Source organism: Nicotiana sylvestris, chromosome 4 (genome assembly GCF_000393655.2).
Source record: "Nicotiana sylvestris chromosome 4, ASM39365v2, whole genome shotgun sequence".
NCBI lineage: Eukaryota > Viridiplantae > Streptophyta > Magnoliopsida > Solanales > Solanaceae > Nicotiana > Nicotiana sylvestris.
The window spans coordinates 147,877,010-147,887,981 of NC_091060.1; the positions used below are offsets into that span (position 1 = coordinate 147,877,010).

Below are 10,972 nucleotides of genomic sequence, written 5' to 3' on the forward strand. Positions count from 1 at the left end.
GATTGGTCATTCAAAAATAGTCAGCGTTTACGAAGTCAATGAAAAATAACCACTATTTTGCTGCAATAGAGACCGGTCCCGAATAATATACTAGAGTTCGGTGCACCTGTGTATGAACTCCAACATATTATTCTGGACCGGTATACTTTGCTGACTCCAGTATAATATACTGGAGACTGGAGCACCGGTGCTCCAAACTCCAGCATATTATACTGGACAATTATACTTGTTGGAACTCCAGTATATTATGCTGGAGTTCTAGTGTACTTATGCTGGAACTCCATCATATTATGCTGGAGTTCCAGCATACTTATCCTGGAACTCCAGTATAAAATGCTGGAGTTCAATCATACTTATACTAGAACTCCAGTATAATATACTGGCATATTTTCCGGATTTTGAACAGTGTTTTCGCTCAGATTTATCTTTACATGAAAAATGACTAAATTTCGATTACTTTTAAAACTGGATATTTTTGAACGACCCGTCGTAAATCTGGCTATTTTTGAATTTCTCCCGATAAACATACCTGGCCTCTTAAAATGAAGGCCAAATTGGGTAAGTTGTACAAAACAAAATTTAACTATAGCACTTTTTGCTGCCCATCGGAGAAATCAATGTTTAGTTTCTTTTTAATACCCCTCCTCCCCTCGCCCCCCCAAAAAAAAACAACTTCTTCGGCAATTAAAACCAGTACTTAAATCACTAGTGTCACTAATACCAACAACTCCATTTAGGCAAATTAGTTTCTATACTAATTTTGGAAGGATAATTACATTATTAACCTACAGATCTAAGTAGCTAAAGTTATCACCATCATGAGATTTATACAAAGGTGTTGGGAAAAGACATATCAATCTAAATGAGGGACAACTAATTACTGTCTTCTTGTTTGGCATCTATAGCTAGGTTTTGAATTTTGATAAGGGAATAATAGCGTAACACTAAAAATATATAGTCTCCACATATTACCAAAGAATCTTACCCACTAGCTTCTACTATTCTACTACTTGTAAGTTTCTTTGATAATGACATGCAAACAAGAATAATTATATGAGCCCCAGGAATACGTATATATAAATTTACTTTGTTGAAGATCTAGTGATGCTATTTGAAGATTAAATGAATAGTCATTGCTACCAAGACTAACTGAGATTCAATGATAATTTCCGTATAGCTTCTGATTTCTTACATTAAAAAAATTGTAATAACGAAACGGACATATGAGAAATTTTATGTGACATGCGAGAAATTTGGACAATGATCACTTTTAATGCCGAAACTTGACATTCGATAGCCGTAAAAATATATAAAATTTGAATATACTTTTATATATAACATATAGAAATATATATATAATTTTCAACTATTATATTTTGTTTATGGAAGAATTCAACATACAACAACAACAACAACAACAACAACAACAACCCAGTGTAATCCCACAAGTGGGGTCTGGGGAGGGTAATATGTACGCAGACCTTACCTCTACCCCGAGGGGCAGAGAGGCTGTTTCCAGGAGACCCTCGGCTCAAAGAGGCAACAAGAGACACTATATTAGTACTATCAATAGACTCATAATAAAACAACATAAAATACCATAAAATCCATAACATAACATAAATACCATAAAATAACAAAGTAACAGCAATATAAGAGATATAGGAAATACGAGAAAGATGTAAGGTATTAATACACAGAAGATAAAGCCCATCATCAGTAGTTGATCAATAGCATCCTAAGACTAATTCCTAACTGGCTAGTCTCACTCTAGTGCGCTGTAAAAAAGACATCACAATTTCCCCTAACCTACAACCTTAATGCTCGATCTCCACAATTCCCTGTTTAGGGCCATGTCCTCAGTAACCCTAAGTCGCGCCATATCCTGCCTGATCACCTCTCCCCAATACTTCTTAGGTCTCCCTCTACCTCTCCTCGTACCCACCACCGCCAGTCGTTCACACCTTCTCACCGGTGCATCAGTGTTCCTCCTCTGAATGTGCCCGAACCATCTGAGTCTTGCTTCCCGCATCTTGTCCTCCATGGGGGCCACACCCACCTTCTCTCGAATATCTTCATTTCTAATCTTATCCTTCCTTGTATGCCCGCACATCCACCTCAACATCCTCATCTCTGCAACTTTCATCCTCTGGATGTGTGAGATCTTCACCGGCCAACACTCGGTCCCATACAACATAGCAGGCCTAACCACTGCCCTATAAAATTTACCTTTCAGTAACAGTGGCACTTTCTTGTCACACAGGACTCCCGTCGCTAACCTCCATTTCATCCACCCCACCCCTATACGGTGTGTGACATCCTCGTCGATCTCCCCGGACCCCTGAATAAACGACCCCAGGTACTTGAAACTACCCCTCTTAGGGATGACTTGAGAATCAAGCCTCACTTCCACTCCCGCTTCCGTCGTCTCTGCCCAAAATTTGCACTCAAGGAATTCAACATACAACCCTTTTCTAAATTGTACAGGAATCGCAGTAGGATGAAAACCATCTTTGGATTCAAAGGTTAACGGCTGAAATTGGACGGTTGAGATGTCACGTCATAAAATTTATAACTTACACTGATCTTTACTAAAAGACAGCAACTAGAATTCTACCTGCATCAACTTTAGAGAACCTCCTATATTGTGTGAAAACTGATGTTTCAAAGGTAGAAAAAACCATCTTTTTATTTTGACGGTTGTCCTAATAAATGGGGAGCTAGATAGATAGAAAAAAATAAAATTAATTATATGTTTCTTTTTTTCCTGATAATAATGGTATCTGAACTAGTATGAACGCACTTCTAATACTCCATTTCATTTGTATTTGCTTCATATCACTATTAGAAATATTGGATAATTTTATCTACCAAGATAGCTATTTTTTTGTGATTTAATTTCTGATTTTCAGCAATTTATTGATCATTAGCCACAACTTATTCCCAGCCTCCTCGCATGCTGGAAAAATACTCAAAAAGTCATGAGCGAGTCAAGCTGGAGTAGAATGACAAGGCCAGAGTAATGCCAATCCAGTAGACACATGGTAGAATGTCGGTGTCACAGGTTATAATAGGGTTTGGGTAATTCCAAATGATGGAATGGATAACTATTGAACTGTGTGAAAAAAGAATATAAAAACACTAATAAGAAGAGGTAGAAAATATGTCAAGTTTGTCAACGTTAATATGTTTAAATGTTGCAACAATTGGCCCACATATCAATACCTTCGTAACCTAGTTTTCTACTCCACTCCTTTGTACTCTTTCTCTTTGGAGTTCCTTATACAGTTCTACTCATATTTTCCCGTTGGGTTTGTTTGACATGTCTTAGATTACAAGATACCAAAATATTGAGCGATACCTGACAGAATGTTAATGATGCCAGCAATTTTGCCTTTCTCAGACTTCTGAAATGTCGAGGGCAATGAGTATTTAAACATTAGGACCTGAAGAGGTCATTTTCTTCATTCTAATTCCTTCTTTTAAAAATAATACCTTAAGATTATTTTTGTTCTCCAAAAGCATTTCACAAAAAGGTTAGCTCGAAACAGTTCAATTTCCTCAGTGAAGTCGAATCACAAGCAATCATTCTTCTTGTCTTTTCCTTACCTTTTCCCTACCATTTTTGGAAAGAACTACTACAAAACAATAACAAAGGACTTAGCTGCTGAAATTTTCATGGCTTTAAATGAAAAACTACAAACTATTGCAACCTGAAAATTGTATCAGGAACAGAATTTGACAAATTTTACAAAAATGCTCAGTTTCATAATGATAAACAACATATTCAGTGTATTTCCACCGGTGGAGTCTAGAGAGGGTAGTGCATACAGACCTTACTCTTGCATTGTGGAGCTAGAGAGGCCGTTTTCTATAGATGCTCAACAGTTTCGTAATGATAAATCAAAATCAAAAAAAAATTAGCTCTTCTACTGCAGATTACAAATTTTGTGTGCTGTACAGAATATGGACCGATTTCTGCATGGTACTTTTCCTCGGTATCGAAACTGTTCTCATGTATCTTCCTGTTAATGCACTTGGGATAAACTTAGCATCAATCACAAAAAATCAGTTAACTGATCTGAAGTGCATCGCATCACTGACTATTGTGAACACCTAATTTTTTGACATATTTGAATTCTCCCAAAGAAGGGTGTGACGACTATAAACCTTAATCTGCCTTCGGCAAATATTTAAATAGACAGAGAGTGACAACTTGCCCTCCCCTACTAAGCTTCAACTCCAATATTGAAAATGCTGTAAATGTCACTGCAGATTGCCACAGTGCTTGATGAAACCGCTAACAGTATCATGACCCATGATACTAACCTGTCCCTCTTGGTTGCAATTCCATGTGTATCCCTGTTCAATGGCGAAGATGGAAAATTAACTTTGAGTAGTATGAGAAATAAGAAAAAACTATAACTGATAAAAGAGGCTGCTAATCGAAGCTAGACATATTATAAACTCCAAGACTCATGCTTAGTTTCCATTATATGTAATCAACTTTTAGGAACATTCATTACCAACTTATTTGAGTTTGCTTTTCAACTAGTTGGCTCATAAAGAGGAACAACTATATAACCAGCTTGTAGGAAATCATTACGAAACAAAAGCAGGTAACATTTGAATATGTGACAAGGAGTAACCAGAGTAGTCAAACACTTTAAAGAATTTTCATAAAAGAAATGGTTGGACAACTAACAACTTTTAAGATCCATTGTTAAACCAGCCTGAAAAGGGAAGATGGTAGACACGGGCACTCACCTAAGGACAATAGCAGCCGGAAAAATGAAACCAACAGAGACAGTAGCTGTGGCACCAGTAAACTGGAATGCATCCCAAATGCTAGGTACACAATTTGCTCCCAAAAAAATGAAACAGATGAGAGCTGCTGTGACTGAAAAGAATCTGCGATTATCATAGGCAATAGGAATTGCATATGGGAAAAAGAGGCCATCCATATTGAGGCGAAGGGAAAAGAAAACAATTGGGAAAACAAGCATCAAGTGGATGACATAGCTCACTCGCACCACATCATTAAGCAATGAGCTATAAGGAATCCCAAGTTCACCGTCAAAGTTGGCGAGTACATCATCCAAGGTATGATCGCCAAAGAGAAGGAATCCAAAAAAGCTGGTTGCCACATATACAGTTGTGCATAACGCAATTGAAGTCCGGACTATTGACTTCATCTGGCTGCCATCTCTTAGCTCATTCTCTATTGGATGTACTGCAACATATAATGAAACAAATATTAGTGTTTTCACTAGTAATTTTTGCTCAATCATATGGAGTTGCATTTATCCAGACTGACGTATAGGAAAACACCTTGTCTAGCAAGTGACGTTTCTTTTGCTTTAATTTGGTTAAAAAAGTACCCTAGCTTAATTAGAAAAAAGGAAGAAAAAAATATGCAGACAGAGAAACAGTAGCAAAACCCAACGCATTCCTTCATTCTTTCTTGACACTGCTTCTGATTCTCAGTTCCTCTATCATCCAACTTCATTACTGGTCACCCTTAATTCTGCATTTTGTTCCTTTTCTGATCCAACGATATCCCACAGTAGCCCTCTTTATTCCATTTAGGTCACAACATTAAGATTTCAGCCAACATACCACTATTACACCAAGAATCTACTCCCAGCAGAGTACAGACAAAAGAAAATCAATTATAGAAGAGTACGCTAAAGCCACTTGGTGATATGTGTAACTAACAAACTGGCAAGCTATTTAATATAGCCCATTTTCCGCCTCCGTAGTCACAGAGCAACAGCGATTGAATTAGGGCATGCACCAAAAGTGGTGTTGAATGTCCTTTTGATGTTTTGCAGAATAATACTTTCTGCTGAATATCAAACAAAGAATGACAGAGAAATTTTCAGGAGTTCAGAATTCAATCGTACAATGACGATGAACTACGACTATATCCTATATTAGATAGACTTAGGCTTGTGGTATGTGTCCAGTATGGGTATCTTGGAGTTAGCAACATTTTAAAGTGCGTTTGAAGGATCTGAACAAAGTACCCATATCCATATTCTGCGCGTTTGAACAACTACATCAACACATATGAAGATTACATGTAACATTGCTGCTGCCTAGTGTCATTGTATAAAGACACATAGAAGAAAGTGAAGTAACCCAATGGTTGACAAATGTCGTGCATTACTTTTTTGTAGTTGGATCTGAGTCTAGCTACTGGCCATCTCTCAAGGTTTTGGTCCAAAGCCCCCAAGTATAATTTCCTAAGGTAACTAGATATAAGGATAGAAATGAACATAAGGATGTAAGCTCCTTTGGGGATAATTTTGTTGATAAGGAAAGATATATAAAGGAACACCTAGATCTCCTCAACCTTAACATAAATCCACGACTCAAGCTCTTAAAAGAACTGCTCTTCCAAATGTACTAAAGATGCTAACATATAACTGAATGCAACAAAGGAACTATTACCCAAAGCAAAGCCTTCGAGGAAATCTCTTTATAATGGTTTCAGTGTTTGTTTCTTTTTATATGGTTTCACTGTATAAACCCACGTATAACTAAAAATTAACAATCTGCTCACTCACAAAGAAGTCTATGCAGGTGAAACTAGAACTTACTATTGTGATGGCAAATATAGGCAGTGACAAGTACAGGGACAGTTGTGAAAAGCTTCCAGAAAGATGCTTGATCAATGAGTTTTGGCAGCAAGCGGGGCATTGCAATGCTTCCATTAATGAACTTAACAATGACTATTCCAGCTGTGATTACCACAAATACAACAGCTAGAGCGACTGACATGGCTGATGTATATCTCAATGAATCTGCCCAAAACAATAAAACAAGTCATGAATATTAATGGATGAGGGCAGATAGTACATTTACAGAGCAATGTGTAGAATAATTCGCACTACTAAACAACGAAAGCCTTTTTCTGATGACCCTGGATACTGTGGAAGAGATTGCTCTGACATAAAATTATTGCATTCTAGGTAGTATTACTAAGGTAAAGTGTGATCAGCTCTTCATACCTTGGTCAGCTGAGCACTTTCTCCCTTAGAAGTTAGAACTATTTTCTCTAGCAATTTAACACTCAGAACTTTCAAAATAGGACACTGACTGCCCTACTACTACGTACTGTCCTGACAGCAATTTGGTTTACAACTACATAAGAGGGATCATATTTATTTATATATGGAGGATAATAATTTACACATTCCACTATGAGGTGATATATATTTATGAACGAGTGAATTACGATGCTCACCAACACGTTTGAATGAAACAAGAGGAACAAAGACAAGGAGTGTAGTAAGAAGCAATATGTTGGAGCGCACAGTCCACCAATGTTGACCAAACCATTCTTCCATTACGCCCGAATAGTGTACCCCATCAGATGAAGTTCCAGATAATACATCACCTGCAATCAAACACACCATTTTCATTAGCCTACACAGATAAATCTTGGGCTACTAGATTAAGCAACAACCAAGATGGAGCTAACGCTGCAGGCCTTCCACTATACCTCTTCCCCCATGTTCTTCAGTTGAGAAAAAAAATGTACTCCATCCCAAAGAATGAGGTGCTTTTAGTACAATCATCAAAGCATCTAATTTAATCTCAATGTGGACATCAATTTCCAGAAATTTTAAAAAAAAAACACTTAAAAAGTATTTGAAAACTACAAAAAGAGTGCTAACAATAACTATTTTTTTTAACCGAAGGATGTAGCCTAGTGGTTAACGAAGTGGAAGGAGAACTCTGCTAGGACAGTCTAGGTGCCTCAAGCTGACCAGGACATAAAAAAAACTATTTTCCGTAATTAAAATACAAAAATTGTGGACTTTTAAAAAATTTGAAACTGTGTAATTTAAGAAACAACTAGTACTTCTAGAAAATCAATAAATTTCGTAAACTAAAAGGAAAAAAATGAGCTGGAGTTAGGTACCAATAATGATCATGTAGACAACAAGCATTCCGAGATTGTTAATCACGATACAAGTTTCCAATAAAGTACGGCCAAATCCGCCGAACGCATCGCCGGCGAGGCCGGAGTAGGAGGAGGCGGATTTGGAAACTCTGGTGAATCTAAGCAACATTTCAATTGACTTCTCCGTCAGCATAGCGGCGAGGATTATAACGATAAGACCTGGAATTGCACCGAGTTGCTTAAGAGTAGCCGGAAGTGCCATAATTCCGGCGCCGACCATTGTAGTGGAGAGATTGAAGACGGCGCCGGAGAAGGAAGCGCCGTCGAATCCGGCTTCGGAATGGCCGAAATTGGCGTCCTTTTGCGGCAGAAGAGGGGTGGTTTTAGGGCTCCGACGATGCTTCCGGTCGGAGTAGGTCATTTTCGTAATTTTTGGAAAATTGCGGGGGATTATTTGGAATGAGGAAGGAATATGGGGTGCTTTAAGAAATTTGTTTCAGCAAAAAGGCGTTACATGAAATTTACGCGGGAACTACCGGTGACAACGCTTTATTTAAGGCTCCAACCAATGATTCACCGCCACGTGACATGTGGGTCCCAGAAAAACTTCGTCTCTGTGCCAGCTATGTAAGAGAGATTTTACAAAGAATTTCTTGAAATTTTCGAAATTACCAAAATTTAAAAATAAATTCTTGAGTGTATTTTGTTGAGTCCGAAACCTAAATAATGATATTTTGGACTCAAAATACCTTTATACAATTAAAAAAAATTATATTTCTAACTAAAATGCAGTATTATACTGCGTTTTAATTTAACGGAAAGTTAGCCGTTAAAGAAAAACGTAGTATAACACTGCGTTTTAATTAATAAATCGTTTTTAAATGTAAAAGGCATTATAATACAATGTTTTACTAAAACATTGTATTATAATGCGTTTTACTGTAAAGCATTTATGAATGTTGTCAGATATAAACAACACCTTCTTTTCAGCTTACGTTTTACAAGATTGAGTTTATCTTTATTAAACTCAAAAGTTTCTTTTGATAAAAGGTGTGCTAATTCTTTAAATAGTCATCTAACAAGATATAAGAACAAAACAATAAAAATACTGTCGTATTTTTTGTAACAATATAATCAATAATATAATACCCATTATTCTAGAAAACTAGTTTCACATGTATCCCTAGTCATGTAGTACACGATTTGTAAAATAAAATAAATAAAGTATTGAAACAAAAATTTTGAGTAAATAATTATAGATGAAGAATACGTACAGTTTTAATGAATGATGAATGTGAATTGTCAATCGACGATTATTGTTCTCGTAGCATGCATTTACTGGGAAATGTGTGTTGGAAATACTAAGATATGTCGTACACACCAATAATATTTAATTTATCAAAATGTTAGGAGTATTCTCGGTGCATATGTTGCACGTGTATGCCGAGTCTTGTGGTACTTGATTTTATATAATAATATCATCATTACTATTGAAATAAAGCTTTTGAGTATATAAGTACATCAAAGAATTAAGTATATATGTGAATGATCAATGTGGAATGGTGATTTATTTATCGAGGACAAAATTATTTAATCATCTAAACTTACGAAGATGAACAATCAACAATCATACTTATATTTTACAAGCTGCATGTATTGTAAGCACGTGATTTTTGCCTAATATGAGAATTACTCCCAAAAAATCCAAAAATAAAATGATTTTTCTTTGGTGTGCAATTTTGTGATATTTTGTGACATTTTGAATAATTATTTGTATTTGTCTGTGCGTGTTTATTTGATAAATTAATAAAAAATACAAAAATATGTCGCATTTTGCATGTAGGATTTAATTCTACAGTTGTTAGTAATTAAATTTGTTTTACAAAAATTAAAAATTACAAAAATAGGCATCGTTTGCATTTTTAGCATTTAATGTCCAAATATACAATTTTATGCTTAATTATTACTTAATTGTGCGTTAATTGTTATTGGGAGTTAATTTGCGCTTTTATAACTTAATTTAATTCTTAATAATAGTTTAAGTATTTTTATAATTTAGTTTTAGAGAAATAAAAGAAGAAAAAAGAGCGAAAATATAAAGAAAGTCGGAATTGGGCCTCTTCTTCGATTTCAAGCCATAGGCCCAAAAAATGGCCCAATCTTCCCTACGACCCAGTCCATTTCGAACTGGGTCGACCCAGTCCATAACCCAAAAGACCCAATACCCCTATCTTGCATTTCAAAGACACAAAACAAAAACTAAAAGAAGAAAACCCTAAAATCTAAACCATCCCCCCCTCCTATCTTCTTCTTCTTCCTCCAAAGCTCCAACCAAGCATCCATGGCTGCCCTTTACCTTCTTCTTCGACACACCCTCATCGTCCAAACAGCTGCTGCCCAAGCACTTCATCTTCTTCGTCCACCATTGTTGCTCTAGTTCGTCGTCGTTTGGTCGAGCTTCATCTTCTCCGGCAAAACAGTCCGTCGTCGCCACCAGTTGCTTCTGCTTGTGCGTCGACCAGCCCGTTGTTTGTTCCTTCTGTTGTTCGAAGCCCCGTCGCTGCTTCTTCTGTCTCAACCAAACAACCAAACGAACACAGCCATGGACGAGCTTCGACGTCGACCATGTCATCGTCCATGGCTGTCCGCGCTGCTGCTGCCTGTCGCCGCCGCTGCTGCTGCCTGTCGCCGCCGCCGCTGCTGCTATCTCGACGTCGTGCTGCTGCTGCTCGTCGCAGCAGGTGTTGGACGGACTGCTGCTGCTGCTCGTCGTGGCAGTAGCTACGGGCTGCTTCATCTTCTCTTCGTCTTCGTCGTTATTTGTTCGAGTTTTAGTCGAGGCTCGGACAGATTTGTTTACAATCAAAGTTCTTCGTTGATTCATCTCTGGTTAGTTGTTTTTGAGTTTTATTTTGTCCATATTTCGTTTTTATATTTCTAAAAGTTAAAATCGTTAAATATTTGATTCTTGTTTTGTTCGTTGTTTATCGTTGAAATCATTTTTCTAGTTTGTTCATGTTCATGTGCTTTGCTAAAATTAATTTTCAGATTTCAATT

At 36.9% G+C, this 10,972-nt stretch overlaps 1 protein-coding gene across 1 annotated transcript; it reads right to left on the minus strand.

Moving 5' to 3' along the window:
• Window positions 1-3,720: 3,720 nt before the first annotated feature.
• Window positions 3,721-8,438, minus strand: LOC104246082 (amino acid transporter AVT6A-like). The gene is made up of 5 exons (XM_009801823.2): window positions 7,934-8,438; window positions 7,253-7,405; window positions 6,606-6,809; window positions 4,768-5,233; window positions 3,721-4,362 (listed from the first exon to the last, which is right to left on the minus strand). Exons 1-5 carry the CDS (start codon window positions 8,334-8,336, stop codon window positions 4,230-4,232), a joined length of 1,359 nt encoding a protein of 452 aa, XP_009800125.1. The 5' UTR covers window positions 8,337-8,438; the 3' UTR covers window positions 3,721-4,229.
• Between the last annotated feature and the right edge of the window lie 2,534 nt (window positions 8,439-10,972).

What these genes read in the sequence shown, in the direction of transcription:
- LOC104246082 (XM_009801823.2), bottom strand. Translation starts at nt 8,336, where the DNA reads ATGACCTACTCCGACCGGAAGCATCGTCGGAGCCCTAAAACCACCCCT. An exon ending in TGTCTACATGATCATTATTG is followed by an intron (nt 7,406 to 7,933) that starts GTACCTAACTCC and finishes GTTTGATTGCAG; the next exon opens with GTGATGTATTATCTGGAACT. An exon ending in TGTTTCATTCAAACGTGTTG is followed by an intron (nt 6,810 to 7,252) that starts GTGAGCATCGTA and finishes TGTTTTGGGCAG; the next exon opens with ATTCATTGAGATATACATCA.